We start from the raw sequence: 27,293 nt of genomic DNA, 5'->3' as shown, positions 1-27,293 counted from the left end.
TGGGGGAGATGCTGGGGCTGGGGGCACTGAGATGGGGGCAGCAGGGGCAGCGTGGCACTGGGCGGCAGCAGCAGGGACAGCGGGGCGGGGGGGACCAGTGCCGAGCCCCCCCCGGGTCCAGCCCTGTCACCGGGATGTCCCCGTGAGCGGGGCTGCAGGGCACCCCTCACCCCCATGCCCACCACCCTTCACCGTCTGCCCAAGCAGCGTCCTCACCGCGCCGTGCGGGGCCACGCTCACCTCCCCGTCCCCAAAACCGTCCCGGGGCCACGCTGACCTCCCCCTCCTCAAATCCTACCCCCCCCCACCACCACCAGCCAGGCCGCCCCCGCTCACCGTGGGCCAGGTACTCCTCGAAGAGCATGGCCGCGTCCGCCGCGAGCTCCAGCGGCCCCACGAGGCCTTCCCCCGGCCCCGGCCGCCCGTGTGAACCCGCGGCTCTGTACTTTGCACGGGGCGGCCACCCTCCGCCCGCGTCCCGGCTTATCTGGGCCCACGAGGCGGTGGCTGCGCAGGGAGCCGGGGCGGCGCTCCTGCCACCTTCCATCGCACGCTCAGGGGGTTTGGGGAGGGTTTTATGGGATAGAAAAGCACTGTAGGTGTACAGACAGAAGGTACATGGAAAACCCGTGTGTCCGTGGTGCGGATGTGTCCTTTCGGGGCACGCCAGCAGCGGTGGCATGGGGACGAGGAGGCCACCTCGCCCGGCGTGGGGGTGCCAGCCCCGGCTGCTCCTTTCCCCGATTTTGGGGTCATTAACGCACCCCCTCCATGGCTGCTGCTTGCTCACCGCCAGCCCCCCAGGCAGCACGTCCCGGGGATGAGTTTGCTCTGAGGTTGGGGCTGGGGTTGGTGCCGGCACGGGGACGGCCACCGGTGCCGCGGGTGCTCTCCGGGAGGCTGGGCCGTCACCTCCTGCGCCCGATGCGGGCCATCAGCTCGGCGTTGGCGGCCGCCTTGGCTTGCAGCTCCTTCTCCCTGGCCAGGTCGAGCAGGATTTTCAGGATGTGCGTGGGGACGTCGAGGGACAGGGACACCTTTTTCGCCGCGCTGCTCTTTTTTACCGGCGCGTGCCCGCCGGCCCCGGGGCTCGCCAGCCAGGGGAAGGCTTTTCTCATGGACTCCTCTAGCAGCAGGGTGGCTTGGTCCGGCTCGGAGCCTTCCACGGAGTTGTGGTCGCTTCTTTTGGGGAGACCCTGCAGCAGCCCCTTGGTGCCCATGTTTTCCCAGGCAGCCGGCTCGCCCCCGTCCCAGGGGAAGCGTGCCGGTGCGTCGGGCACCGCCGGGTCCCACGGGAGGCTCAGCCCCTGCCCGGTGCTCACCCAGGGCAGCAGCAGGACGGGCAGCAGCACCCTGCGGCACAGCGCAGCCTGCGGGGAGCACAGAGCCCACGCTCAGCATCACCCCCCAGGACGTGTCCCTGTCCCTGTCCCCCCTGCTGCCCCCATCCAGATGCCCCCGTCCCCTCCCTTTCGCCCCCCCCCCCCCCCAGCCCTTTGCCACCCAGGGCCGGGCGGTGGCAGGGGACACCCAGGGACAGCGGCGTCTCCTTCCGCAGCCGCTCCCCGTCCCGCAACACCTGCCCTTTGGCCGGGGACGCGTGACGTGGGCCGTGGGGCTCACGCCACCGCCACCTCCTTACACGCTGTCCCCAGTGGGTGCCACCCCCGCGGGGGGTGCCCAGCTATCTGGGGCAGAAGCTGCCCGGCCGGATGGGACATGAAGCAATTTGGCTAAAATAAGCAGCGGGGTGACGAGGGCGTGAGCGCAGCCACGTGCACCGCATCCTCAGCATCCTCCTCTGCCCGGGACCCCGCGCTCCTCCCGGGGCTGGCTAGAAAGAAAAGCTGGAAAGAGGACAACAAAAAGCATCCAGCCTCCTGCAACTCATCTCCTGGGTGAAACCCTTTGGAAAACACCGGAGCAGGCAGCTGGAGGCAGCTGGATTATCTGGAAAGAGGGTGGCGAAAAGCATCCAAGCCCCTGTGACCCATTTCCCAGGTAAATTCCCCCTGAAAGCAGCACCGTGGGGTGCAGCCTCACCATTTCCAGCGGGTCCTCGTCCCCCTGAGGCTCTCGGGGTGCAGGGGTGGCAGCTGGGGGTTTGCCCCGGTCCCCGCCGAGCCCTGGCTCTTATCCTGCCCCAGCTCCACCTCCCGCCCCCCCGGCGACACGCAGCGGGGGATGTTATTAATACATTTTGCCTAATCACAGATGAAATCACTCTGGACCGGGGGTGGGTGGTTGCCCCCCTCGCAACACGAGGGCTGGGTTTGGAGGGGATTCCAGGGGCTTGGTGCGGCTCAGGCATAATTAGCTCACGTCAGACACGCGAGGGGATGTTTCTCCATCTAACCAAGCCCTCCCGTGGGCTGAGCCTGATGTCGGAGGGAGGCTCCGGGAGCACCCAAGGGTGCTGAGGCTGGGGCTGGCCGTGGCACGGAGCCAGCACAGCAGAGCTGCCCGCCCAGGGTTCTCCCCCTGCCCCGTGACCACAGGCTGGCGGAGAGGGGAAATAACGGGGGCTCTGTTCCTTCTCCCGGAGACAGGGCAGGAACTCACCCCCCAGCTGGTCAGAGCAGCCAAAATTAGACGGAGGCACTGATTCACCCCACACATTGTGCAGAACCGCAGCCCCACGTGCCCGCGTGCGTCAGCCACGGGCAGGGAGCGGGCACCGGGGTCCCCGGGCTGGGGACAGCCCCGGGGGGGGGGGGACATGGGCTGTGAGGGGAGAGGCGACACACCAAGAAGCAGGGCACCTTTCCGTGAGCACACCTTTACTGTCCCGCCCCCCCGCCCCGCAGTGATACACATATACATTCGCTGTATACAGATATACACAGAGCAGCAGCACGCGGAGGAGCCTGCGTCGCCTTCCCAAAGCCTTCGGGGGCGCGCAGGCGAGCAGGAACCTCCTCTAACATAGCACCATCCTCAGGGTTTCCCTGATGGCTCCCGGGTTGGGGGCAGACGTGGCGCTGGCAGGGTGCTGCCAAGCCAGCACGCCTGCCCAAGGGGAACCAGGTCCTGGGCGAGGTGAAATTTATTCAAATGGAGCGGGTGGCTGGGGCGGGCAGGGGGTTGTGCAGGGAGGCACCGCCTCGGCCGGGGACGGAGTAGGAGGCAGTTCCTGGAGGGGCAAGGGGGAGACGAGGGGAGCCTTCGACCTCGGGGATGAGGGTGATGGATGTGGGGAGGGGGCCCAGCCATGCCCAGTCCCAGCTCCAGGCAGCCCAAGAGGGGACACGGGGCCAGGAGCTGTCCCAGCGGCAGCAAATAAGTTAAAACCCAAACCAGCAGCAGCCTGAGAAGGCTCGCGTTTGGAGAGGGGGGGCGAAAGGCTTGCGAAGGGGTCGATCTCCAATTTGATAAAGATTTCACCTTACTGGGCGACAAAACGAAAGGTGAAGGGAAGAACCCATGAGCAACAAAAAGAGACGTTAGAAATAGCACCAGGTTCCTGCGGGGGGCCGGGGCAGCCCAGCTCCATCCCGAGCAGCAGCCGGGCAGCCCTGGATGAGGGGACGCTGCCCGCCCTACGCCTCCGGCCGCCCACCCGCAGCGCTGCCGGCACCGCCCCGGGGGGCACCTGCGGAGAGAGGCGAGGTGGCGTCAGAGCATTGTCCCTGCTCCATGTTAACACAGCCTGTGCTGTGCCATGCCGTGCCGTGCCATGCCTACCTGCCCCCGTCTGCTGCCCGCAGCGCAGCTCGCACTCCCGGCGGCTGCCGAAGCGGTTGGTGTTGCCCCCGCAGCCGCTGTAGACGAAGGGCCGGCACTCGGCGGCTCTTTGGCTGTAGTACCAGCGCAGCGTGTAGCGCTCGCAGCCCCCCTCGTCCAGGGGCTGCCCGCAGGGCGAGGCTGTGGGGACACGGGGCGGTGGTGAGGGCACACGGGGTGCAGCGGTGCTGGAGGCACGGGGCAGCCCCGCACCGCGGCACCTCCAGCCCAGCTGCTCTCCCTGCGGGCAGCGGGAGCTCACCGTCAGCGGCAGGCTGCTCCGAGCTGTCTGCCTCCAGGGCTGCCTCGTAGTCCTCCTCCTCTTCATCCGCGTAGGTGCTGTCGTACTCCAGGTCGTTGGTGTCCATGAGGACGTGCCTGTCCTGCCCTGCAGGCAGCACCCGCCGTGAGCAGCCCCCATCACCCCCCCATGAGCAGCTCCCATCACCCCCCCACACTGCCCTTCACAGCCCTGTGGGAATTTGGGCACCCCCAGGTACTTGTGAGCAAAGGGCTGGGCACCCGCAGAGCAGGGGTAAAAGGGACGGTGACAAAAAGCAGAGGGATGGCACTAACCCTCCTCCTCCTCCTCCTCCTCGGCGTGTGACAGCTTCAGCACAGGGACGAGGTGAGCGCTGGGAGCAGGGAGCGGCTGGGTGGGGGGGTACTGGGAAAATAGACCTGGGGGGGAGGGCAGCACGGGCATCAGTGGGATGCGAGGGGACCCTGGGGCACTTTTCTGCTGCTCCCCAAGGGAAACCCTCCCCTTGAGGGTGCAGAGCAGCCTAGCACCTCTCGGGCACTGCTGCAGCCCAGGGATGGGGTCCTGGGGACACCGCGTCCCCCAGAGGCTCGGAGGTCCCTGCTGCCAGCCCCGGGCACAGCAGGGATGCCACACAGCTCCTCTTGGGAGGGGGTTCCAGGCTCTCCATCACCTGTTTGGCTGCGTTCCCTCTCCTGGCGGACACTTCTTCCTCCTCCGTGGGCAGCGTGAAGGATGCTCCTGGCCTGGCTCCCCCAGCCTCCTTGGAGACAAAGCCCCCAGCTCTTCCCGTGCCCCCCCGCAGCCCCCGTGCCCCATCCCACCCATCACTGTGCCCCCATCCCCAGCCAGCTCGCCTGTCCCGGCTCTGGCTCCCAACACCACAGCAAGGACCAAGGGGTACCAAGGGGTCCCAGGGGATCCCAGTGGCCTCCAGACCCCCAAAAAATGGTGGCCTATCTGGGAGCGCAGCCAAGAGGGGCAGGGGCACAGGGAAAGGGACGGGGACACAACCTGAGTGCTCACGGGAATCCAGGCGCCGCGGGAGCTGCCCTCCGCACGCTGTGGGACAGACGGGGCAGGGGTTAGGGGCTGCGGGGGGTCAGGGGCTGCGGGAATTAGGGGCTGTGGGGACAGACCCCCAGCCCCGGGGCAGGCAGGGGATGCTCACCGCAGTGCTGGCTCATCTCCTGCCTGACGTAGGCCCGGATCTCCTCCTCCTGCCAACGAGCAGGGGGAGGAACGATGTGTGTCACAAGGGAAATTGGGATTAGAGATGGGGAAAACTTTCCCCCGGGCTCACGTGCTGAGCAGAGCCCGGAGGTGGGGCATGCTCCTCCATCATCATCAGTGGGACAGATGCGGTGCCCTTCCCAGCCCGTCACCCCCGTGCCAGGGTCCCCCAGCCCCTTACCGTCATGCCCGGCTCCCCCTTCTCCCCGCGGAGCCCCTCAGCACCAGGACTGCCCTAGGGACAAGCAGAGCAGAGGTGGGAGCTGTGCCCGGGGCTCCCCGGGGCAGGGCCGGGTGCCCGCTCACCCACCTGCTCTCCTCGCTCGCCGGGGATGCCGGGCACGCCGCGAGCCCCCATCACCGCCTGCCCCGGGGGGCCTCTCTCCCCCTGCAAAGGACACGGGCTCAGGGTCTGGCCAGTGGCTCCCCTGCGAGCCCCAGAGACTCCCTGCCCTCCCCGGTGCCCTGGGTCCAGCCCAGCCCCAGGAGAAGGGTCCCAAACCTCCCCTCTCCTGTCCCCTCCCTGGGCAGGGGGACACAAGGGAGGTCCCCAAAGCCACAGAGCTGGCAGGGCAGGTACAGAGCTGGGACACAGCTCCTGAAGCCACCACCCCCTTGGCCTCTCCGGGGACAGGTCCTGCCCCCACCGCAGCTCGAACTCACCTTCTGGCCCTGCATGCCCTCAGGACCTCGCGGGCCAATGCTGCCTGGGGGGCCAGGGGGGCCAGGAACCCCGTCACTGCCCCGGGGGCCGGGGGCACCAATAACGCCTGGAGCACCCTGCGGGAGAGCAGAGGGACGGGCTGGAGACGTCCCAGAGTGGGCACCGGGGCCATGCTCTGTCCCCACAGCTGGGGTGTCCCCACAGCTGGGGTGTCCCCAAAGCACCAGCTTTCGGGAGTATCAGGGTCCGATGCCCCACGGAGCAAGGCTAGATGCTGGTGAAGCCAAAGCGATGCGATGGATATATCCCCTCCCAGCCCGCTTACCCGGTCTCCTTTCTCCCCCTGGTCTCCTTTGGCTCCCTGCTGCCCGTCGAATCCCCGGTCGCCCTGGGGAGAGGAAGGCGCAGGCAGTGGGGGATGGAGGGGAGGAGCCCCAGGACCATCCTCAAGGTCCCAGCATGGTTCTCCCTGCCCCACCCTGCCCTACCTTGGGTCCCATGAGTCCCTCCTTCCCGGGGGCCCCCGGCACTCCTGACAGCCCCAGCTCTCCCTGCGGGATGAAGCAGACATCGGTGAGCCCCCGCTGTGCATCCGCGCCCCATCCCAGTGCCACCCCGGCGCTTACCGGCTCGCCTTTCCTCCCTGGCAGTCCCGAGCGCCCCGGCAGCCCCGGCTCTCCCTACAGCAGGCAGGAGAGAGGCAGGGTGGGCGTCAGTCCTTGCCCTCGGGGCTCGCCCCGAGCAGGGGACCCTCACCGGGGTCCCTCTGATGCCTCTGCGGGGCTGAGGTCCGGGCTCAGCCATCCCCGGTGGCTGAGGGACGGACGGAGGGGCTCTGCAGCGTGGGCACCCGCTCACCTTCTCGCCCTTGTCCCCGTCAAGGCCGCAGGCGCCTTTCATGCCGCGGTCACCCTGTGGGGACAGGGGGAGTCAGAGTCCTGCCCGGCCTGCACGGGTGCTGGCCGTCGTGCAGCGGGGACGACCCACCTTGGGGCCACGCATGCCCAGGTACCCCACGTCCCCTTTCTCTCCCCGGGCTCCAGCGATGCCATCCCGGCCGGGCTGGCCCTGCGGGAAGCGCACAGCGTGATGGGGACCCATCCTGCCCCATCGCAGCGTGGCAGCAGCACCGAGACGTGTCTCCTCACCGGCTCTCCCGGCTCCCCTGGCACGCCGACTTCTCCCTGGCGAAGGCAAAGGCAGGGCTCAGGCCAGGGGACGGTGACCCCAGCACCCCCAGCACCCCCAGTGGGTGCCCAGCCCCTTACCTTCTGCCCACCGGGGCCGCGTGCCCCGGGGAAGCCCGTGGAGCCCTTCTCGCCCTGCTCGCCCCTCGCCCCCTGCAAGCAGAAACGTGGGGCACGGGGACGCCGACGTGCCCGGGTCCCTCCAGCCCTGCGTGTCCCCCAGCCCTCCAGTCCCCCGTTCCCCAGCCCCATACCTTCTCTCCGGGCATGCCCTGCTCGCCCTTGTCCCCCTTGTCCCCTTCTGAGCCCTTCAGGCCACGGTCTCCCTGCAGAGGAGGAAGCAGAGGGATGGGGTCAGGGAGATGCACGTTGGGATGGGGGGAGCCAGCTCCCCAGGGCAGGACCGTGGGGACAACGTGCCCCCCGGCAGCGAGGAGCCCCCCATCTCTTACCGGCTCCCCCTTGCTGCCCCGCGCCCCAGCGGGCCCCTCCACCACGACGCTATCGCCCTGTGAGAGATTTGGGTTGAGCAGGGTGGGGGCACGGCACTGCTGTGCCCCCCGCCACCACCCCAGCCCCAGGGTCTCACCTTGTCTCCCTTGGGCCCCATGGCCCCGACGTCTCCCTGCGGGGACGGGACCGTGAGATGTCGTGAAGATGGGAGGGGGCAGCACCTCCCTGGGGAGGTGTCCCCCCCTCCCAGTCCCTCAGCCCCCAGGGAGGGTCCCTTACCTTGTCCCCGCGCTCCCCTCGGGCTCCAGGCAAGCCCTGCAGGACAGAGGAGAGGGGTGGTTGGGGGGGGGACACACACACAGCTGGGGGGGCAGCGAGCTTTGGGTACGTACCGTCGGCCCGCGATCGCCTGCCAGCCCCGGGCGCCCGTCTTCACCCTGCGAGGAGGAGAAAAGGGGATGTGAGGGAAGGGGTCTGGGATGGGGGCACCCCCAGCGGCACCCCGTGCCTGAGGTGGGGACATGGTGGGCTGGTGGTGGGATGGGGGGGTCTGTGGTGGTGCCTACCCGCGGTCCTGGGTCGCCACGCTCGCCTCTGGCTCCTGGCAGCCCGGCCCCGGGGTCACCCTGAGGGGGGAAAGCAAGATCTTGTCCCCGTCCCAGCTGCCCATGGCCCCAGCTGTGCTGTGTCCCCCCCCCGCCATGCCAGGGGACATCCTGTGACCTCCCCGTACTGCCCCAAGAGCCTGGCACAGGGCAGGTGCCCACGTGCCATCTTCCAGAGCGGGCTCAGCACCACCCGAGGTGGGGGCTGCGGCCCCACATCCCCCATGCTATAGGGCCGTCCCCAGTCTCACCTTGTCACCCTTCTGGCCAGAGGCCCCAGGTGTGCCCTAAAAGAGAGGAGAGGGTGAGCGAGCCACGGGAAGGTGGTGCCAGGGCTCCGTCACCCTGCCTGGGCCAGGATGGGACCAGGGACAGATCCTGCCCCCGCCCTGGGGGCACCACAGTACCGGAGCCCCCCGTACCCACCGCTGGCCCTGGGGGTCCCAGGGGTCCTGGTGGTCCTGCGGCACCGTCCCTCCCGGGAAAGCCGATCAGCCCCTGGTGGGGACATGGTGCTGAGCGGGCAGGGACCGGGGCTGCTGACACCCCGCTGCGGCTGCCCGAGGCCGCCCCGTCAGCGAGGCCGGGTGCTGGCCGCTGCCGTTACCCGCTCTCCCGGGGGACCTGGCACGCCAGGCTGCCCGCTGTCCCCTCTCAGGCCTGGCTGTCCCAGTGCCCCAGCGATACCCGCTAAGCCCGGGGGTCCTGGGGGTCCTGGCAGGCCGATGTCACCCTGCAGCGGGGAGAAAAGAGACGTGGCCCAGGGAAATGGGAACGTGCTTCTGCCTTGTCCGGCTGGGCCGGGATGGCATCGGGCACCTGGGACATGGCAAGAGCCGGGGGACACAGGGACCGGGACAAGGGAAGGGGCTACCTTCAAGCCTGGAGGCCCGTCCTGTCCTGGTGGTCCCCGCACACCGACACCCGGAGAGCCCTGCATGGTGGGGCAGAGAGCACGGGGACGGTCACCCCTGGGGGGCACGGGGTGCCCGGGCAGCGTGTCCCCGCGGCAGGGACACTTACCTTCTCCCCCTTGGCTCCGGACGCCCCCTTGGCTCCCTGCAAGGACACGGAGCCGTCAGGGAGGGCTGGGTTTTGGGGGGTGGCTGGGGCATGGGGTAAGGGGGGAGCCTCCCCTTGGGAGGTGACGGTGCTGCCCTCCCCCCAGTGCCCCCTACTCACGTCTTCCCCGGGGTCTCCCGGCTCTCCGGATCCTCCAGGCTCCCCCTGACAGGGGGACACAAGCAGACAGCAGGGGGGTGTGACTAGGGGGGGCAGCGGAGGTGACCGGACCCCCACGGCCCCCTCCGTGCCTGGGGCAACTCCTCACCTTCTCTCCCTTGGGGCCGGGCAAGCCCCGGGCACCCTTGGATCCCTGGGGAGGGGGAGAGAGGCATTAGGGATGGGAGAGCAGCACCGGGGGGGGGGCTGCAGCACCCCGGGGGGGCACAGTGCAGAGGCTGAGGGCACCAACTCACGGGCTCGCCCAGCAGCACTCCCTCCAGCAGCGCCGGCTCGCCCTGCAGCGACACGAGGCTCAGCACCCTGCGGACCCCTGCCCGCTGCGGGGTGGGGGCCCCCCACGTACCCCAGCTCCTTACCTTCTCTCCCTTGGCACCGGGGGGGCCGGTGATGGCCTGGGGCGCAGGGGAGAGAGGCGTCAGGTTAGGGGGGCTCTGGTGCGTCCCGGCGAGCAGGGCAGGCTGCGGGGAGCCCTGCACTTACCTGCCCCGGGGCTCCGGCGTCCCCTGGCTCCCCTTTGGGGCCGGCAGGGCCCGAAGGTCCCGGCACACCCTGGCACAAAGCACGCAGCTCTCAGCCGCGGCTGCCAAAGCTCCACAGCCCGCGCTGAGCCCCTCAGCCCCGGAGCGATGGCAGCGGGCTGACCGGCCTCGTTACCATCTTCCCTGGCATCCCCGGCTCGCCATCCTTCCCCGACACGCCGTCCCGGCCCGGCACTCCCGGCTTGCCGCTCTCCCCCTGCGGACGGCACGGCGGGGATGGGGCTGTGTGCACCCCGCAGCCCCCCAGCCCCTAGGGGCCGGTATCCCCGCGGGACGACGGGTGGGGAAGGCACGCTCACCACTTGTCCTGGCAGCCCAGGGGCACCCTGTGGACCCTGTAATGGGGGCACGACCAAAAATTAAGCCAGGACCCAGGCACAGGGACGGGAAGCTCTCAAGGGATGGGTGCCTGCAGATACCTACCACCAGGCCGGGGGGGCCAGGGGGGCCAGGCAGTCCCATGCTGCCCTGGGGACCGGGCAAGCCCTGCAATGGAAAAAGCGGGGTCAGAGAGGAGATGCCACCCTGGCACATCTCTCTGGGACAGCCAGGACATCAGCTGTCCCCTGGGAAGGGCTGTGGGTTCAGGGACCAGGCTGGCGCTGGTGGGGAGGGAGTGGAGGCTCACCCGGATGCTGGCACCAGGCTCCCCCGGGTCACCCTGTGGAGACAGCACCTGTGTCGGTCCCCGTGCCCCAGCGCCCCTGCCACCACAGCCACACCGCGTCCCCACATCCCCTGAACCCCCCAGGGGCTGGCTCCAGCAGGGGACCAGCCCCACATTTTTCCCCACAGCCCCCAGTGCCAGCAGGGCACCGTGCTTTCTTCTGCAGGGTCAAATGTGGTGGTGGTGATGATGATGATGATGTACCTTCATCCCAGCTGGGCCCTGGGTCCCTGGGGGGCCAGCGGTGCCCTGCAGGGAACAAGGTGACATTTATGTCCTCGTGGTGCCTGCTGGTGGCATGGCTCCTCGGGATGAGGAGGGGGCAGCAGGACAGCGTGGTCCCAGCACGGGGACACGGGGGGGTCCTTACCGGAGGTCCTGGTGGCCCCGGCTCTCCCTGGTTGCCCTGGGGGGGAGGAAGAGATGCGGTCAGCGGGTCCCCGGTGCACGGTGGCTCTGGGCACTCACACCAAGCAGGGACAAGCCCGGCCAGATCCCACCAGGATGCGCCGTGCCAAGCACCCACGGAGCAAGAGCCAGGGGGACGGTGACATGCAGGGGGACGATGACATGCAGGGGGGGACAGACACCTACCGGGCGTCCCAGCACGCCGGGGAAGCCTGGCAAGCCCTGCAAAGAAGCATGTCAGAGCCAGGGGGCAAGTGGGACCCCAGCACCTCCAAGCGGCCCCGCTTGCCCCAGAAGCTCCCCAGGGGATGAGCATGGTGCCACTGCGCAGTACCCGGCTGCGGGGTACTTACTGGGGGGCCGGGGGGCCCTCTAAAGCCCTGCGGGCCCTGTGGGGGAGGGAAGGAGGCAAACAACATGTGAATGCTCCCGCTGGGGCTGGTGGCAGCTGCTGTGGGACCACGGGACCTTCCCACCCCTCCCAGAACATATCCCCCCCGCATCCCCACTCACCGGCTTCCCCTCGGGGCCAGCCAGACCCCTCTCTCCTGGAAGGCCCTGGAAGAAGAGGTGGAGACAGTGGGGTGGAGATGGGGCCATGGGGATGGTGGAGACGGGAATGGAGATGGAGATGGGAACAGAGATGGGGAGATGGGGAAGATGGAAATGGAGGTGGAGACCATGGGGATGAGGAAGATGGGGATGATGGAGTTGGGGGTGGAGACCATGAGCATGAGGATGAGGATGGGGATGAAGACCATGGGGATGATGGGGACGGGAATGGAGACCGTGGGGATGATGGGGATGGGAATGATGGAGACAGGGATGGAGACCATGGGGATGAGGATGAGGACCATGGGGATGGAGACCATGGGGATGATGGGGGCGGAGGTCCAGTGCCATACTCACCGGGGAGCCATCCCTGCCCTTCTCGCCAGGCTCTCCTCGCTCGCCCCGCGGCCCGCCTTCGCCCTGCCGAGGGGAGAGGCGCGGGGTTGTGGGACCTGCACTGTAGGCAGGGCCACCCCCGTCCCCCCGCCTGCCCCCACGTCCCGCTTGCACCCAGAGAGGGGTGTCCCCAGCTGCGCCCCTGCCCAGGGCTTCACTGGCAGCACACGGAGAGGGGAGAGCAGAGAGCTGGTGCCGAGCCCGGAAAGGGAGCGCAGGAGGAAGAGAGAAGCAGAGGAGCCACGGGAGACTTACTACACGCAGACCTTATCTCCTTTGGGTCCTCGCTCGCCCTCGGCACCCGGCTCACCCTGCAGGGAGGAGGAGGAGGAGGAGGAAGAGGGGATGTTGCCAGCCTCACGTGCTGCAGCTGGGATGCCCACCCGCTGTCCCCTGCCCCAGCCCAGCTCGTCGCAGCTGTGGGGTTGTCACATCGTTCCCAAACAGCTCCGGGGGGCTGGCTCCGTTGTCGCCCTGCTCCTTTCTCCCCAGGCACGCACCTTTGCTCCCTTGGGTCCGGGGGGGCCGCGCTCCCCTGGGAAGCCCATCAGGCTGCCCTCCATCACATCTGCCTGCGGGCACAGCGCCGTCAGGGCTGGCACCCAGGGGACCCCCGGGAGGTCCCCCAGTGGCACAGCCCTCCCCAAGCCCCCTGTGCCAGGGAGCTGGACGTGGACACCCACCACAGAGGCACCAGCTGGCACCTCTTGGAGAGGGTCCCCAGCAGCATCTGTCACCTACCTTGGGCCCTGGGGGACCTGGGGGGCCTGGCAAGCCATCTCTGCCCTAGCCATAAGGAAAATAGGGGGAGCATCAAAGGGACAGCGGAGGAAAACAGGGCAGAGCCAGCCCCAGCGTGGCTGACCCTGGCCCCCATGGGGCAGCCCTCTGCCCCCCAGGGTGCTCCCCATCACAGCACCGGGGGACAGAGGGGGGACACTGGGACGCTGTCCCGGTTTGGACTCACCTGCTCACCCCGGTCGCCCTTCTCGCCCCGGTCGCCCTGGGGAAAGGAGGCAGTGGGAGGTCACGGAGCTGTCCCCAAGTACGGGGGCCAGGTCCCCCAGCCCGCACCCCCTCACTCACCTTCTCGCCGGGCCGCCCGGCCTCTCCCAGCTCCCCGGCCCGGCCTGGCACCCCCGGGATGCCCGGCTTGCCAGGCTCCCCCGGCTGCCCAGGCGGCCCCTCGGGGCCCCGCTCGCCCACAGCCCGGCCTGCAGGACCCTGGGGGCCGGGGGCGCCTTGGTCCCCTTTGTCACCTTTGGGTCCTCGCTCACCGGGGAAGCCTAAGGAGCCCTGCAAGAAAAAAACACGCAGGGCTGCCAGAGCCAGGACCGTGCCAGGCTGTGGGGTGGGCACCCCAAGATGCACGGATTGGCTGAATCTCCGAGCTAGACGGGAAGGGGGACACAGGGCTGTGAATTTGGGTACAGCAGGGGGGTGGGAAGGTGCCCACAGAAGCCCCTGGATCCCAGCAGCGCTCACCTCCCGTCCCGGGGGGCCCCTCTCTCCTGGCTCCCCCCGGCTGCCCTTCTGCCCCCGCAGCCGTTCGGACACGGGCAGAAATGAGTCCGAGCTCCCGTCGTAGGCACCTGTGAGCTCCTTAAGGGATGAGACCTGGGAGGGAGGAAAGAGGCACGGCTCAGGGGGTCATGCTTCCCGGTCACGGCACCATCCCCAGCCCTGCCAAGTGCAGGGCAGCTCCCAGCCTGCCCACCTTGATGCCGAGGGCTTCCAGGCTACGCTCGATGTTCTGCAACAGAAGGACATTAAACAGGGAACTGGTGTCGTGCTGCTGCCACCGCTGGGGTTCTGGGGGCTGCTCCAGCCCCATGGGGTGGTGGGGAACTCACCACTGCAGTCCCGGGGTCACCACGGATGCCAGGTCGCCCCTATATTTAGGGTGAGAGGGAATGAGATGTACAGCAGGAAAGGGGAGGAGGCTGGTGCTGCCCTCAGTAGGTTTCAGAGTTAACATCACGAGGTGCTGCCTAGGCAGGGCTGCGGTTCTCTGGGGTGCTCCCAGCTTCCTGGGCTCAGTGCTGGGTACTCACCGGTTCCCCTCGCGGTCCAGGCTCCCCTGGGTCCCCCTGAAATACAGCAGAGGTGTCAGGGGGAGCAGGGGCCCCAAAGGACTCGTCCCTTGGGGCACGGTCCCCCCCAGAGCTTTGCCATGGAGGGCTGGGGTCAGGAACACACCTACCTTGGGTCCAGCAACCCCGCGGAGGCCCGGTGACCCCTAGAAGACACGGAGGGGACACGATGGCACCCACGGACACGGGGCAGTGCCCCAAGGGAGCCGTGGGACAGGGGTCCTGCTGGCCCCGGCTGGCACCGAGGGCTTGGGGACTACAAACCTGGCCTGGGGGGCCGACCTGCCCAGGGATGCCGGGGAGGCCAGGGGGGCCGGGGGGCCCAGGCACGCCGCTGTCCCCCTGCTCGCCCTTGGCACCGCTGCGGCCCTGCCAGGAGAGCGGTGTCACCCTGGGACACGGGTGCCCAGGCACTGTCCCCAGCGGGGACACCCCACCGCCACACAGGGCAGCAGGGGAGCCCCAGCTCAGAGGTACTCACGTCTCTGCCAGGGGCCCCGGCATCGCCTTTATCGCCCTGGCATTGGGAAGGGAAAAAAATAGAAAAAAATAAAAAAGAGAAAAAGAAGAAAAGGACTCAGAAGGTTGCATCCCCAGCCCCAGAGCCCAGGAAATGGGGTGCCCACTGTGGGCACGGGGACGGTCCAGGGCTCTGCTCCTCACCTTCCTCCCGTCCTCTCCTGGTGTCCCGTCTTCTCCCTGCAGATGGAGGCTGTGAACCAGTGCCAGACCCCAGTGCCCGACCCCAGTTCCCCTGCCATGGGCACTGGGTGGCACAGGGCTGGGGCCCTTCACCACACACCTCCCCCACCCTCGTGTCTGATTGGGGTTTCCAGCCCTCGGGGTCCCCGGGGGTGCCCCGAAGCCAAGCCCCGCTCCCCTACTCACGTTCTTGCCGTTGAGGCCAGGCTTGCCATCATCACCGGGTTTGCCCTGGTGGGAAGCAGAGGCGGTGAGAGACCCCCCAGAACAGGGAGCCAGGGGGGCTCCAGGCAGACGGAACCAGCTGGGAGCAACCACAGAGGGCACGGGGCAGGGCACGTCCCCGCGGGGCAGGGCGTTTGGTACTCACGGGGAGGCCGGGCGGCCCCAGGGGTCCCACGGCACCAGGCGGGCCCTGCTCCCCACGCAGCCCCGGCAGCCCCTGCGGGGAGAGGAGACAGGGGGAGGCCTCTGCAGCCGAATTTGGGAGGAGGGAGCAGGGCTGGGGACGGTGGCGCTGTACCCGGGCTGGGGACGGTCCCGCTGTGCGGCCCCAGAACAGGGAGCACGGGGCAGGACCGCAGTGCCTTGTGAGGGCGATGTCCCCAGCAGGAACACAACCCCAACCCGTGCTCCCAAGAGGTACTTACATCCCGGCCGGGGTCCCCCTGCTTCCCTGGGTCCCCCTGCGGACAAGAAGGATGTGAGGGAGAGCCTTTTGCTACAAGCATCTCCATCCCGAAGCAGAGGACGTGCGGTGGGATGGTTCCTCTGCTCCATCACCTCCTCCAGCCCCTGCAGCCCCCATTCCCAGTGCCTCCACCCAGCTCCATGCTCACCCTCAGCCCGGGGGGCCCTGGGGGCCCAGGTTTCCCTTCCAGCCCGTTGCGGCCATCCAGCCCCGGTGGGCCACGCTCTCCCTGTAAGGAGAAAAAGAAAAAAAGACTCAGGATGTTTTCTCCAGCCTGAGAGCCTGGGCAGGGAGGTGCTACCCCAGGCAGGGATGGGGGTGTCACAGGGCAGCCCCCAGCCCCTCACCTTCTCTCCTGGCAAGCCTCGGTCCCCAGGGTCACCCTGTGGGGTGGGAAGAGGAGGGAGTAAGCCCCTTGTCACCCCCAACAGGGGGCTGAGTAGGGCACGGACCTCGCCGTGGGGAAGGGGGCACTCACCCGTGTGCCAGGGGGGCCGCGGGGGCCCTCGATGCCCTGCAAGAGAGAAGCTGCTCAGGTGGGGCAGGGGGAGCCCCAGTGCCCACCTTTCACCCTCCAGCTCTCCAGAGCACCGCTCGCCTCACTGCCCCATCACCCCCCGCACCGGGCTCCCAGCACCAGGCACCCCGCACGTACTCTCTCTCCCGGCAGGCCGGGGGGGCCGGTGTCACCCCTGGCACCCTTCGCTCCGTCCTCGCCAGGGTCCCCGGGGTCCCCCTGGGGGGGGAAGGCACAGCAGTCAGAGAGCACTGCCTGGGGCCAGCACAAAAGGCACAGGTCCCCCAGCACGATGCCAAGCGCCCGGTGCAGGCTGTTTGTTACCTTCTCGCCCTTCTCCCCTGCTCCTCCGAGCCCCGCATCCACCTGCGGGGCAGAGAGGGGCCATCAGAGCGGGCATTGACCCGCCGATGGGCAAAGGGGTTTGGGCAGATCTTACTGTTCGTCCCGGAGGTCCAGGAGGCCCCTGCAAGAAGGGAGAGAGGAGGGGGTCAGCGGGACCTGGTGTGTCCCAGCAGGGGACAGCAGGGCTGGTGGGGGACAGGCGGGTGGCTGCGTGCCGCCGGGGGGAGCGTCACTCACCGGCTCGCCACGGTCACCCTTGTTCCCTGGTGCTCCTGGGGCGCCCTGCGGGAGAGGGGATGGGCAGGGACGGGATGAGGGTACCCCCATAGGAAGAGGGTACCCCCATGGGATGAGGGTACCCTCACTGGGAGGGGACAAGGGTACCCAGGTGGGGAAAGGACAGGGGGTACCCCCATGGAGAGGGTGCCATGGGCATGCCCACAGTGGTACTCACGTTTCTGCCTTCGGGACCCGGGTCCCCAGGGTCGCCCTTCTCCCCGGGGGGGCCGCGGTACCCGGGCAGCCCCTGGGCAGGGGGGCAGAGGGGGGCAGAGGGGGACACACGTCAGCCTGAGCCACCCGGTTGTCTCGCCCGGCCCCGGTCTCCCCACCAGCCCGGCACTTACCCGCGGGCCCCTGTCTCCAGGTTTGCCAGGCAGGCCTGCTTCGCCCTGCGGGACAGAGGAGGTGAGCGGGGTGGGGGGCAGAGGGGGGCAGAGGGGGGGCAGTGCTCCGGCAGGGCCCTCACTCACCGGGGTGCCTTCGTCACCTTTCTCTCCACGCTCGCCCTGAGGCACAGGTCAGCAGCAGCGGCCGGGGGGACAAAAGGACAAGTCACCAACATCCCCATGTGCTGTTCCCCGCTGGCCCGCCCCAAATCGGGGCCATGGCATCCCCCCCAATGTCCTCCCGGCCCCCAGCCCCACATACCTCCTTGCCACGCAGCCCTGTCTGCCCTGGTGTGCCCGCTCGGCCCGGCTCGCCCTTCTCGCCCGGCTCCCCTGGGTCCCCCTAGGTTGGGGATGCAAGTGGGGAGTGGGTCATGGTGCCATGGGGGGGAAAAGGGGGAAAAGGGGCTCAGCACAGCACCCTCTGCTCCCCCAGGCAGTACCCCTCCAGTGCCTGACGGATGGACAGGCAGACAGACGGAGGGGTGATGCCTCCTGCAACGCCCTTACCTTGGGGCCGCTCCTGCCAGCAAGGCCAGGGATGCCCTGGGGGTCGCGGAAGGACAGTACGTGTTACGGAGGGCTGGGGTGGGTGTCGGGGTCAGACCCCCCCAGCCCTAGCCCCGCGGGCTCACCCGGACTCACCCGATCGCCCTGCTCGCCTTTGGGGCCGGCCGGGCCCGGGATGCTCAGACCAGGGTCACCCTAAACACAAAGGGGAGCAGCTTGGAGCAACGGGACTGGCACCAAGTGACAGCAAGGGGGTGCCCGGGGGCGGCTGCGTGCCCCCATGCCCAGCCCCAGAAGTACTCACACGGGCACCTCTCTCTCCCACATTGCCCTTGGGGCCAGGAGGCCCTTCTGGTCCTGGGAAGCCTCTGTCACCCTGCAGCAGATGAAGTGCCACCATCAGCCCCCCCAGACCTCCCCTTTCCCCACCGTGTAGCTGGGGAGCAGCATGGGCGTCCCCATGGTGCTGACGTCCAGCCCTGCTGCGCCCCGGGGACACCAACAGGGGGTAGGGGCAGGGACAGGGACAAGGCTACCTTCTCTCCTCTGGCACTGGCCACGCTGGTTGCCTGGGGGAGAAGCATTGGGACAGTGCTGGGCGCTGCCGCAGCTCCCTGTCCCAGGGATGGGGCGAGGTGCCGGGCAGCACCACTTACCGGCTGGCCGGGCTCGCCGGGCGCTCCTGGATCACCCTGGGGAAACACGGGTGTGAGTGCTGGCCCCCACCCCACAGCCCACAGCTCCCTGGCACCCTGCTTCTCCCTCACCTTCTCGCCCCGTGGTCCGGTTGGTCCCGGAGCTCCCTGGTGAGGGGAGGAGACCTCAGGGGGCTGGCGGTGCCCGGGGACACGCACCCAGGGCACGGCCACCCCGCTGTCCTCAGGGCGGCATCGCCACCGCCCATGCTCACCTCTCTGCCCGATGGCCCCGGCCGTCCTGGGGCTCCCACTTCGCCCTGGAGGAAGAGAGAAAGACGAAGAGGAAGGTGCCAGGGACTGCATCTCCTAGGGAGGGCAGGCATCGCCCCAGCATGGCCACGGCCCCCCAGCCCGCCTACCTTCTCGCCCTCAGGACCCGGCGCACCACGGTCCCCCTGCGGAGCGAAGCAGAGGAGCGTCTCAGGCAGCCTTCCTCCCACCCCACACGCTGCCCCAGGCCCCACGGATGAGGCAGGGAGCAGTGCTGATCCCCAAATCCCACCCGAGACTCCTGGCAGTCACCCAGGGCCACAGCCTCCCCAGTGCCACGGGGACCCCAGAGGTCACCAAAGCAGGCAGCCCCCGTCCCCACCTCACCTTCTCGCCCGTCTCTCCCAGCTCGCCTGGCGCCCCGCGGTCTCCCTGGCACAGAAGATGGGGTTGGGGGCTGGCAGGACCCGCAGGGGGTGGCACGGGTCCCCACACAGCCCCCGGGCCCCTTTTCTCCCCCCAGAGGGGCTGGGGGATGCGGGTGCACCGCAGGAGCACCCTTCGGCCTCGCACCACTCACCTTCCTGCCCTGCTCCCCGGGCAGTCCCCGTGGGCCCTGCAGAGGAGGGCAGAGAAGATGTCACCTCCCGTGGGGGAAGGATGTCACCTCCCACCTTCCTTTGTCCTGGGACACTCACCCGGTCCCCTGGGTCCCCTGGGCGGCCGGGTGGCCCTGGCAAACCGTCCTCACCATCACCCTGGGGGGCAGGAAAGCCGGCAGCACACCGTGAGATGGGGACGTGTGTCCGCGCCGCAGAGCCGGGGGGGGGGGCCCACCACCCTCTTACCTTCTCGCCCTTGGGTCCAGGGGTGCCGGCAGGTCCCCGAGGACCGGGGTCCCCAGGCAGACCCTACAAGAGAGCAGCGAGGGGACAGCTCAGCCCCTGGGGGAATCCGGCTGCCCACGGCCCCACTCCCCTTCGCTGACCCAGGGGCCGGACTCACCGGGGGGCCTGGCTCCCCTCGGGGCGCTGCCCCATCCACAAGTCCGGGGGGGCCCTGCAGAGACAGGGGTGAGCTTGGTGAGCCTGGCATGACAGCCCCACAGCTCAGCCCCTCCCAGGGAGGCTGAAGTGCCCTGGGACATCTTCACCCCCATTGAGGCATCGAGGGGGGCTGAGGAGCCAGGGGCACGTGGAGCCACTTACCCTCTCCCCTCGGTCACCTTTCTCCCCCTGCAAGGGTAAAAGCAAGAGGGTAAGGGTGGGTCTGGGCTCTCCTCATGCCTCACCCCCCCCCCCCATATGATGGGGCAACGGCTCACAAGGGGTATGGATGATGGAGGGGGGCACAGAGAGCAAACACGGCAAGGAAGGAGCCGCGCAGCACCAGGAGCATCACATTAGGGGAGCAGCTTCAAGCTGCTGGCTGTCCCTCTGTCCCCATGCAGCACTGGGGGCACGTACCTTTACAAAGTCTCCCGGAGGTCCCGGTGGCCCCATGGGCCCCGTGGGACCCAGAGGGCCTGGATCTCCAAAGGGACCCCGGGGGCCAGGGCTGCCGGGGGGGCCAGGGTTGCCCTGGAGGAGAGAGATGTTCCATCAGCTGGGGGGGCACGGGGTGCGGGTGGAAACCCCCCAGCATCCACACCCCCATCTATACCGGCGTGCCCGGCTCCCCTTTCCGTCCGGGCAGACCCTGTCCTCCATCCACAATCACCCTGGGCTCTCCCTGAATGAGGGGAAAAATATAAAATAAAATAAATCAGCGTCCCCATGGATCCCACCACGTCCCTGGGGCAGGACAACCTGGGGTCTCCCCAGCACCAAGCCCAAGGAGGTGCAGGTGGTGAGATGTCCCCCCACAGCCCCGTGCCCCTCACCTACCGGCTCGCCTTTTTCCCCCTTCAGGCCAGGAAGCCCCGTCAGTCCCCGTGGCCCCTGGGGATAAAAGGTGGGAGTGAGCAGGGGTTCGAGGGGGGCGCGGGGTTGGGGAGGATGGGGCCATACTCACAGGATCCCCCCGGGGGCCAGGGACGCCTTGGGTGCCCTGGAAAACAACAGCTCAGGAGGTGAAAGCACATCCCTGCCGGGATGGGGAGAGGGGATGGGGTGGGATGGGATGGGGATGGGGATGGGGGCTCCAGACAAGGCAGGACGGTCAGTACCTGCCCAGTACTCCTGGCCTGGGGGACACGCACTGGGGACAGCGGTGACCCCACCAGCCAAGGAGACCCCCTGGTGCCAGGAAGGGGTGAGCAGAGAGCTTGGAGCAAGCAGGGGAGGCTGGGTGATGGGCAGAGCCATCAGTCGGGGCTGGATCGGTGCCAGCTCACCCACGGGGACACCCATGGGGACACCCACACTCACCGGCTGCCCGGGGGACCCAGGGTTCCCGGGACGGCCGGGGCTTCCTGGCCCCCCATCAGCTCCAGGGAATCCCTGCAGGAGAGAGAAGTGTCACAGCAGTGCCACAGGTGTCCCCAGCAGCGCTGGCCCCAGTGCCACCTTCCCTCTGCACACCGAGCAGGGGTGTGATGGAGCAGTGGGGCTCCCCCCAGCTCCCTCCTCACCAGATGAATTTTGGGGGAGAGGATGAAGGGACAGAAAGAGGCCCCTGGGGGCCAGGTCCCTGTGCCTGAGGACCCCAGGCAGTGCGGGTAGGGGGCTACTCACTCTGTCCCCCTTCTTTCCTGGCTGCTCGACACTCTCTCCTGGTGGACCCCGTGGTCCTACAGGTCCTGGGGGGCCAGGCAGCCCGTGGCGGCCCTGGGACAGCAGAGAGGACAGGCTTGGTGGCAGGTGGTGGCCAAGGGACACTTGTCCCCTCCACTGCTGTGGCAAGGGCTGTGTCGATCCCTGCCCCGGCGCCCACCCGCCGGCAGGACGTGGGGGACATGGGGGCTGTGATGTCCCCCACCTCCCCCTGCACCCCCAAGCAGGACATTACCGGCTCTCCGGGAGGGCCCGGCTGCCCTGTACGCCCTTGTGGCCCCTGTGGAGACAAGGCCAGAGATCAGCGTCCTCTGTGGGCTGTCATGAGCAGGATTTAGGGGCATAAAGCCCTGCCAGCTGCAGGGGGTACCCCAAAACACTTACCGCCTCACCAGGGTCCCCTTTATCGCCCTGCAAGGGGACAGAGTAAAGGGGTGAGGGGCTGCACCCCTCTGCCAGCCCCACGCTCAGCCCCACACTGTGCCAATGCCGTGGGCACGACAAGGAGTCCCCGGTGCCCGCTCAGCCCCCACAGCACAGGGACGCTCACCTTGGGGCACTGCATGGCGCAGGGCTTTGGCTCCGGCTCCGGCTGGTGAGACAAGGGGAGGACACGTCAACCTGGGGAGGAAAAGCCCTATACCCTCCCCATGGGGGCTGCTCCCCCCAGGCGGCCCGGCCCCTCACCCTGGTGGAGATGATAGTGCAGAGGTCGTCGGTGAGCTCTCCCTCCAGCTCCTGCAGCGCGCCACGGTTGGGGAAGACGAAGCGCGGGTCCTCGGCCGTCACCATGCGCCGCAGCTGCTCCCGGTCTGCCCCCTCCAAGCCCACCGCCAGCACCCGCACCCCTGCGCCGGCAGCACCCTCAGCACCTGAGCTGCAGCACCCGGGGGGTCCCCAACCCGTGGGGATCCCATCCTGCAGGGACCCCGTCCCCCCTCACCCGCAGCCTTGATGTCCCTGGCCGCAGCGATGGCATCGTCCCCAGAGGGGCCGTCGGCCAGGACCACCAGCACCGCCGGCACGCCGGGCCGGCGCCCCGCGCTGGGGCTCAGCAGGTAGGTCCTGGCGAAGGTGATGGCTGCTCCTGGGAAGGGAAAAAGGATGAGGGGGTGTTAACGAGGTCTCGCGGGCCGCTTCCCCGGCCCCAGCTCGTCCCCTCACCGATGGCATTGCCGCTGGGCTCTTCGTAGCGCATGGTGCGGATCTGCTCCAGCACGGCGGGCAGGTCGCTGGAGCGGTTGAGGAGCAGCCAGGGCAGGCTGCGGTAGCTGTACGTGGCCAGGCCCACCTGCGGGGTGTGGGAACCACAGAACGGCTCAGGTTGGGACCCTAAAGACCCCCCGGCTCCAAGCCCCTGCCATGGGCACGGCACCTCCCACCAGCCCAGGCTGCCCCCAGCCCCATCCAGCCTGGCCTGGGGCACCTCCAGGGATGGGGCACCCCCAGCTCCTCTGTGCCGGTGCCTCGCTACCCTCTGAGCGAAGAATTTCCTCCTAACATCTAAACTCCTGGTTAAAACCATTCCCCCTTGTCCTATCATTATCTGCCCAAGGAAATAGCCGCTCTCCACCTTTTTTATAAGCCCCCTTTCAGTACCAAAAGGGACAGGGGTGGCACCACCGCCCCCCACCACCACGGCAGCCCCGTACCTGGGTGCCATCGGGGCCCAGGCGTCCCAGGGCAGTGATGGTGTTGGAGAGGAGGCTGCGCACGGTGTCGGCGCCAGAGGAGCTGTCACGGGTGCCATGCACCAGGAAGACGATGTCACCTCGGGCGTCCCTGCAGACTGCCAGAGGAAGGGGTGAGGCAGCCACCAGCACAGGGCCATCACCGCCCCTCATCGTCCCCTGGCACCCGGCGGTACCTGGGCGCTCGCTGACGGAGGTCTCAGCCCCCGGCACGCTGCCGAGGAGCGGGCGGATGGTGAAGGTGTAGCGCTGGCCCAGGCGCAGCCCGGAGACCTGCTGGGAGCTGGCGGTGCCCGGCAGTGCCCGCTGTGCCTCGCCACCGGCTGCCACCCATGGAGAGTCAGCCGGGATGGGGGCAGCAAGCCCCCCCTGGGGACAGCAAGCCCCCCCCGGGGACAGCAAGCCTCCCCCCCAAGCCACGTGCCTGCCTCACCTGCAGGAGGGCTCCAGGACAGGACGTACCCAGAGGCACTAGGGGCGGGAGTCCAGGCGAGCGTTACGGAGTCTCTCCGCACGTCGGTCACCCGCAGGCTGGTGACACGGCTGGGGGCAGCTGCCGAGGGGGAGAATGGGGTGTCCCGGCCCCATGGGGTAGCCCCCATCCCTCTCCCGACCTCCCACCCACCACCCTTCTCCATCCTGAGACTGGGTCCCCGTGGCGGAGGGGTGATGCTCCCTCGGCCCCACGCAGCCCCTTACCGGTGACGGCAGTGACGGTGACGGGCGAGCTCTCCCGGCCGCCCACCAGGCTGGTGATGCTGACATGGTAGCGCCGACCGGGCTCCAGCCCCCCCAGTTCGTAGGAGCTGGACGCAGCCGGGAGCTGCTGGCTGCGCTGGGGCCCTCCTGCATGGGGACAGACAGATGAGGGGCCGGGGGACGGCGTGGCCATGCAGGACGGGGACAATGCCGCACTTACCCTCAGCTGGGCGCCAGGCCAGGCGGTACCCAGTGCTGCCGGCCACCGGCACCCAGGCCAGGCGCAGGCGCTGCTCCGAGGCCTCCGTCACCTGGAATCCGCTGATGGTGGGCACCGGGGCTGCCTCTGCTGCAGGGAGAGGGGCAGGCATTAGGGCAGGGTTTAGCGCACCCCGCCAGAGTGCTGTCCCCGTCCCCCGGAGCTCACGGGTGGTGACGATGATGGAGACGGGATTGCCCTCCCGGTTGCCAACGAGCGCCGTGACCTTCACGGTGTAGGAGACGCCTCCCTCCAGGTCGGGGATGTCGAAGGAGCTGATGTGGCCGGGAACCCGCTGGCTGCTCTCCGAGCCCCCTGCCGAGGACCACGAGTCAGCCCCAGATGCTGCCACCATCGGAGCCTGTCCCCATCCCCTGTCTCCGTCCCACGGTACCGTCCCTGCGGCTCCACACCACGCGGTACGCGGTGGCTCCCGGCACGCCGACCCAGGTGACACGGGCAACGTTGCTCCTGGACGACTGCACCTCCAGCCGGGACACTGTCCCCACCTGCTCGGGCGCTGTGTGACAAGGGGAAGGCCACTGTCACTTATGCCCACGGCAAATGGCACAGCTGGCATCAGCAAGTAAGGGGCTGCCTCACCTGTCCGCCCCGTGGTGGTGACAGGGGGACCCTCACGGCCATCGACGGTGGCAGAGACACCGATGGCATAGACGGTCCCAGCTCGCAGCCCCTCGATGGTGAAGGTGGTGGGGTCGGCAGGGAGGAAGCGGGATTGCTCCTGGCCTAGGAGAGACAGCCAGGGTGGGGAGGGCTCCCACAGCATCACCACCCCACCCCACAGCCCCCACACTCACCGTCACTGGCCCGCCACGTCAGCCGGTAGCCCCCGGCACCCGGCAGCCCCCTCCAGGTGACCTGCAGCTGGCTGGGACTGGCCTCCACCACCCGCAGCTCGGAGATGCTGCCCACTGCCGGGTACTCTGCAGCACCCGATGGCACCAGGGCATCAGCACGGGGACACCCCCAAGGGCCCCATGGCCACCCTGGTGCTCAATGGGGACAGCACACCGGGGGGAGCAGGCAGCGTGGACTTACTGACACGGATGTTGAGCGTGTCGGCGCCGCCCTCCCGGCCACCCACGAGGGCTGAGACACGCACCAGGTAGGTGACACCTTCCCGGAGGTCACCCAGCTCCAGCACCGTCTGGCCGCCTGGGACACGCCTCGTCCTCTCCGTGCCATCTGCCGGGAGCAGGGCGGCCGCAGGAGCCTCAGCACCGGCCAAGGTCCCCAGTGCTGTCACCCCAGCGGTGCCCCCCAGCAGTGCCCCCCCATCCCCATCCCGCCAGCTCACCCTGGGCGTTGCGCACCGTCACTTTGTACTCAGTGGCGCCGGGGACACCGGTCCAGCCCAGCCGTACTCTCCTGCCCATGTCCTCGAGGAGCCGCAGGTCCGTCACGGCGCCCACGGGCACCTCCACGCCTGCAAGGGGACACGGTGAGCTGGAGCCAGGTGGCATTGCTGTCACCCTGTCCTCGGCCCCGGGCTGGGACCGGTGAGATGGGAGTCGTGTGGCTCTGGTCCCAGGTTGAGCATGCCACAAGTGATATCTCAGTCCCAGGGCGCTGCTAACGAGGCTGGGGACAGCCCCAGGGCCACTCACCCGTCTGGAAGGTGGTGACAGGGGTGGCCACCTCCCCGCCATCGTAGAGCGTGTAGAGGGTGATGCGGTACTCAGTGCCCGGCTGCAGCCCCGTCAGCTGGTAGCTGCTGATGCTGCTGGGCAGCGACACCGTCCTGGGGGGCTCCAGTCCTGCGGGGATGGCAGTGTCACCGTGGGCTGCCAGCCCCAGGTCACATCGGGGACCGGGCGCCCTGAGCCCAACCTGTGGCTCTCTTCCACTCCAGGCGGTAGCCGCGGGCCTCGCGGAGGGCGACCCAGAGCACCTGGATGGCCGTGGGGCCCAGGATGTTGGTCCGCAGCGTCTGCTCCACACTAGCCTCTGCAAACAGACCCGGTGGGCTGTGTCACCTTGTCCCTTTGTCCCTGCCCCAGGACGAGCCAGAAGCCAGCGGCGAGCAGGGGCCGAGCACACCACGTACCTGTTCTCTGCCGGACGGAGGCCGCGGGCCCCTCCAGCTGCCCGAAGAGCGGGGCTACCGTCACCACGTAGTCCGTACCGGGCTGCAGCCCCCCCAGCACGTGCGACGTCTGCCTGGCGTCCAGCTCCACCTTGCGCCGGTCCTGCCCTGCTGGAGGAGGAGGAGCGCCGGTGCCACCACCTGTCCCCCTCCCTCCCTCGGGGACACTGGGGTTGGGGCCAGCACCTACCTGTGAGGGCAGCCCAGGAGAGGCGGTAGCCGGTGGCACCAGTGACGGGCTGCCAGGCCAGCAGCATGCTCTGCGCCGACACGTTGTGCACGGCCACGTGCTGCACGGCCGCCAGGCGCTCTGCGGGCAGGATGCGGCCGTCGTACCCGCGGGTGGTGCCACCGAGCACCACTTTCCTCGCAAAACTGCCTGGTTTGGGGCAGCGCAGAGCGCTGCGCCCCCAGGTGCCGCACCACCCCGCAGAGCTCCCCTCCCAAGCAGGCGGTGCCGGGCCCCCAGCGCCTTGCTTTTAGGGCCTGGAATGCTTTCTGCGGGTTAAGGCTGGCTGGGGCGGCTGAAGGGGTTGGGTTGCCAAAGCTGGAGGCTTTCAAAAGGTGTTTCCCCAGGGCCTCATCCCCAGCCCTGCCCGGAGATGCTTTCACCACCCTCTTCCCTTGTGGAAACTGCGGTTTCTTCCCAGAAAGCTCAGGACATGAATTAAACAAGAAACTATGGGGGTTTTCATCCCCATTTTTATGTCACTTGGGGCAAAGCTCCTGTGGAGACACCTCCAGAAAGCTGCGAAGGAGCTGAAGGGGTGCGCCAGGAGCTGAAGGGGCTCAGAGCACCACCCCGCAGCCACCAGCCGTGCTCACCCCTCACCACTGAGGCAGCAACAGGCCAGAGAGGAGCCCTATCCATCCCCAGAGGCCCCCGAGGTGACCTGAGGAGCTGTCCCCGCTGCCCCCTGCCACTGCCTTGCCTGGGGACGGGTGCACGGTGCTTACGTGTCCGCGCAGTGAGGGTGGCCGTGGCCGCGGGCTGCTGCGCGTGGCGTGCCCGCAGCGTCACCACGTACTCGGTGTCGGGGCGCAGGTTGCTGAGGGTGGCTGACAGTGCGCCGGCCCCCAGGCTCCTCTCCTCGCCCTGGGCTGCTCCTGCAGGGGGACACAGAGGGGTCCGGGCAGGGGCAGGGACACGGCCCGTGTCGGGCCCGGCAGGGAAGGGGTGTCTGCGGGCCGGCTCCTCGCCCCAGGGATGCCAGGCAGTGCCAGGGGTGGGGAGCACGGGGCGAGGCTGGGATGGGGGCCAGGCACGGGCACTGCAGCACCCGGGGGCAGGGAGGGCCCGCCAGGTGCAGCGGCACGGCCGGGGTGGGGGTCCACCGCCCGCCCCCCACGTGTGCCCGTGGGTCGCGAGCACCCAGATGCATGCCCCAAGCCCTTGGGGGTGAGGGTCCTGCCTGGAGCTTCGGGGTGCGGGAGCCCCCACCCAGCCCCTGTGCG

At 68.7% G+C, this 27,293-nt stretch overlaps 2 protein-coding genes across 11 annotated transcripts in view; both read right to left on the bottom strand.

Moving 5' to 3' along the window:
* Nucleotides 1-561: 561 nt before the first annotated feature.
* UCN3 (urocortin 3) lies at nt 562-2,463 on the bottom strand. 2 transcript variants are annotated; one of them, XM_040568822.1, is made up of 2 exons: nt 2,044-2,463; nt 562-1,370 (listed from the first exon to the last, which is right to left on the bottom strand). In XM_040568822.1, the coding sequence occupies exons 1-2, from the start codon at nt 2,044-2,046 to the stop codon at nt 909-911; spliced, it is 465 nt and encodes a 154-aa protein (XP_040424756.1). In that variant the 5' UTR covers nt 2,047-2,463; the 3' UTR covers nt 562-908. The 2 variants fall into 2 exon arrangements, with proteins under 2 accessions (XP_040424756.1, XP_040424757.1); XM_040568823.1 differs by lacking the exon at nt 2,044-2,463 and having other exon boundaries at nt 562-1,517.
* A 300-nt stretch (nt 2,464-2,763) lies between these two features.
* COL7A1 (collagen type VII alpha 1 chain) overlaps nt 2,764-27,293 on the bottom strand; it is a 28,812-nt gene continuing 4,282 nt past the window's right edge. Inside the window, exons 10-120 of one of the 9 annotated variants that reach the window (XM_040568809.1) lie at nt 26,796-26,945; nt 26,029-26,148; nt 25,800-25,949; nt 25,583-25,699; nt 25,360-25,509; nt 25,050-25,178; nt 24,791-24,937; nt 24,550-24,675; nt 24,335-24,478; nt 24,126-24,251; nt 23,900-24,046; nt 23,693-23,821; nt 23,473-23,619; nt 23,207-23,326; nt 22,950-23,096; nt 22,735-22,871; nt 22,247-22,373; nt 22,026-22,169; nt 21,770-21,930; nt 21,633-21,674; nt 21,467-21,493; nt 21,318-21,362; nt 21,044-21,136; nt 20,738-20,809; nt 20,382-20,417; nt 20,255-20,308; nt 20,031-20,099; nt 19,835-19,948; nt 19,577-19,603; nt 19,374-19,427; nt 19,217-19,279; nt 19,067-19,126; nt 18,949-18,984; nt 18,756-18,800; nt 18,518-18,553; nt 18,371-18,415; nt 18,228-18,263; nt 18,117-18,152; nt 17,997-18,029; nt 17,765-17,836; nt 17,596-17,655; nt 17,461-17,496; nt 17,213-17,293; nt 17,035-17,070; nt 16,909-16,953; nt 16,737-16,808; nt 16,520-16,564; nt 16,377-16,403; nt 16,262-16,303; nt 16,076-16,156; nt 15,899-15,934; nt 15,768-15,803; nt 15,569-15,649; nt 15,380-15,415; nt 15,100-15,171; nt 14,916-14,960; nt 14,691-14,726; nt 14,509-14,544; nt 14,292-14,396; nt 14,138-14,173; nt 13,989-14,024; nt 13,788-13,826; nt 13,652-13,687; nt 13,420-13,551; nt 13,021-13,230; nt 12,902-12,937; nt 12,676-12,720; nt 12,435-12,506; nt 12,201-12,245; nt 11,896-11,958; nt 11,500-11,544; nt 11,173-11,208; nt 10,949-10,984; nt 10,783-10,827; nt 10,540-10,572; nt 10,335-10,397; nt 10,211-10,246; nt 10,027-10,107; nt 9,853-9,921; nt 9,729-9,764; nt 9,606-9,647; nt 9,458-9,502; nt 9,310-9,354; nt 9,151-9,186; nt 9,002-9,061; nt 8,735-8,860; nt 8,554-8,625; nt 8,379-8,414; nt 8,089-8,148; nt 7,915-7,959; nt 7,802-7,837; nt 7,659-7,694; nt 7,522-7,578; nt 7,324-7,395; nt 7,151-7,222; nt 7,031-7,066; nt 6,870-6,950; nt 6,741-6,794; nt 6,509-6,562; nt 6,371-6,433; nt 6,208-6,270; nt 5,882-5,998; nt 5,529-5,606; nt 5,400-5,453; nt 5,157-5,205; nt 5,000-5,047; nt 4,659-4,748; nt 4,300-4,404; nt 3,986-4,111; nt 3,685-3,864; nt 3,383-3,592 (exon numbers count right to left, since the gene is read on the bottom strand). In XM_040568809.1, coding sequence (XP_040424743.1) covers nt 3,540-3,592; nt 3,685-3,864; nt 3,986-4,111; nt 4,300-4,404; nt 4,659-4,748; nt 5,000-5,047; nt 5,157-5,205; nt 5,400-5,453; nt 5,529-5,606; nt 5,882-5,998; nt 6,208-6,270; nt 6,371-6,433; nt 6,509-6,562; nt 6,741-6,794; nt 6,870-6,950; nt 7,031-7,066; nt 7,151-7,222; nt 7,324-7,395; nt 7,522-7,578; nt 7,659-7,694; nt 7,802-7,837; nt 7,915-7,959; nt 8,089-8,148; nt 8,379-8,414; nt 8,554-8,625; nt 8,735-8,860; nt 9,002-9,061; nt 9,151-9,186; nt 9,310-9,354; nt 9,458-9,502; nt 9,606-9,647; nt 9,729-9,764; nt 9,853-9,921; nt 10,027-10,107; nt 10,211-10,246; nt 10,335-10,397; nt 10,540-10,572; nt 10,783-10,827; nt 10,949-10,984; nt 11,173-11,208; nt 11,500-11,544; nt 11,896-11,958; nt 12,201-12,245; nt 12,435-12,506; nt 12,676-12,720; nt 12,902-12,937; nt 13,021-13,230; nt 13,420-13,551; nt 13,652-13,687; nt 13,788-13,826; nt 13,989-14,024; nt 14,138-14,173; nt 14,292-14,396; nt 14,509-14,544; nt 14,691-14,726; nt 14,916-14,960; nt 15,100-15,171; nt 15,380-15,415; nt 15,569-15,649; nt 15,768-15,803; nt 15,899-15,934; nt 16,076-16,156; nt 16,262-16,303; nt 16,377-16,403; nt 16,520-16,564; nt 16,737-16,808; nt 16,909-16,953; nt 17,035-17,070; nt 17,213-17,293; nt 17,461-17,496; nt 17,596-17,655; nt 17,765-17,836; nt 17,997-18,029; nt 18,117-18,152; nt 18,228-18,263; nt 18,371-18,415; nt 18,518-18,553; nt 18,756-18,800; nt 18,949-18,984; nt 19,067-19,126; nt 19,217-19,279; nt 19,374-19,427; nt 19,577-19,603; nt 19,835-19,948; nt 20,031-20,099; nt 20,255-20,308; nt 20,382-20,417; nt 20,738-20,809; nt 21,044-21,136; nt 21,318-21,362; nt 21,467-21,493; nt 21,633-21,674; nt 21,770-21,930; nt 22,026-22,169; nt 22,247-22,373; nt 22,735-22,871; nt 22,950-23,096; nt 23,207-23,326; nt 23,473-23,619; nt 23,693-23,821; nt 23,900-24,046; nt 24,126-24,251; nt 24,335-24,478; nt 24,550-24,675; nt 24,791-24,937; nt 25,050-25,178; nt 25,360-25,509; nt 25,583-25,699; nt 25,800-25,949; nt 26,029-26,148; nt 26,796-26,945 — 8,042 coding nt within the window. In that variant the 3' untranslated portion in view covers nt 3,383-3,539. Of the gene's footprint in view, nt 3,593-3,684; nt 3,865-3,985; nt 4,112-4,293; nt 4,405-4,658; nt 4,749-4,998; nt 5,048-5,156; nt 5,206-5,399; nt 5,454-5,528; nt 5,607-5,881; nt 5,999-6,207; nt 6,271-6,370; nt 6,434-6,508; nt 6,563-6,740; nt 6,795-6,869; nt 6,951-7,030; nt 7,067-7,150; nt 7,223-7,323; nt 7,396-7,521; nt 7,579-7,658; nt 7,695-7,801; nt 7,838-7,914; nt 7,960-8,088; nt 8,149-8,378; nt 8,415-8,553; nt 8,626-8,734; nt 8,861-9,001; nt 9,062-9,150; nt 9,187-9,309; nt 9,355-9,457; nt 9,503-9,605; nt 9,648-9,728; nt 9,765-9,852; nt 9,922-10,026; nt 10,108-10,210; nt 10,247-10,334; nt 10,398-10,539; nt 10,573-10,782; nt 10,828-10,948; nt 10,985-11,172; nt 11,209-11,339; nt 11,376-11,499; nt 11,545-11,895; nt 11,959-12,200; nt 12,246-12,434; nt 12,507-12,675; nt 12,721-12,901; nt 12,938-13,020; nt 13,231-13,419; nt 13,552-13,651; nt 13,688-13,787; nt 13,827-13,988; nt 14,025-14,137; nt 14,174-14,291; nt 14,397-14,508; nt 14,545-14,690; nt 14,727-14,915; nt 14,961-15,099; nt 15,172-15,379; nt 15,416-15,568; nt 15,650-15,767; nt 15,804-15,898; nt 15,935-16,075; nt 16,157-16,261; nt 16,304-16,376; nt 16,404-16,519; nt 16,565-16,736; nt 16,809-16,908; nt 16,954-17,034; nt 17,071-17,212; nt 17,294-17,460; nt 17,497-17,595; nt 17,656-17,764; nt 17,837-17,996; nt 18,030-18,116; nt 18,153-18,227; nt 18,264-18,370; nt 18,416-18,517; nt 18,554-18,755; nt 18,801-18,948; nt 18,985-19,066; nt 19,127-19,216; nt 19,280-19,373; nt 19,428-19,576; nt 19,604-19,834; nt 19,949-20,030; nt 20,100-20,254; nt 20,309-20,381; nt 20,418-20,737; nt 20,810-21,043; nt 21,137-21,317; nt 21,363-21,466; nt 21,494-21,632; nt 21,675-21,769; nt 21,931-22,025; nt 22,170-22,246; nt 22,374-22,734; nt 22,872-22,949; nt 23,097-23,206; nt 23,327-23,472; nt 23,620-23,692; nt 23,822-23,899; nt 24,047-24,125; nt 24,252-24,334; nt 24,479-24,549; nt 24,676-24,790; nt 24,938-25,049; nt 25,179-25,359; nt 25,510-25,582; nt 25,700-25,799; nt 25,950-26,028; nt 26,149-26,795; nt 26,946-27,293 lie in introns of those variants that run through there. The other 8 variants (XM_040568811.1, XM_040568812.1, XM_040568814.1 and 5 more) reach the window with 8 other exon arrangements.

This window comes from Cygnus olor, chromosome 10 (assembly GCF_009769625.2).
Source record: "Cygnus olor isolate bCygOlo1 chromosome 10, bCygOlo1.pri.v2, whole genome shotgun sequence".
Classification (NCBI taxonomy): Eukaryota; Metazoa; Chordata; class Aves; order Anseriformes; family Anatidae; genus Cygnus; species Cygnus olor.
This window is presented reverse-complemented; position numbering and strand designations above follow the sequence as displayed.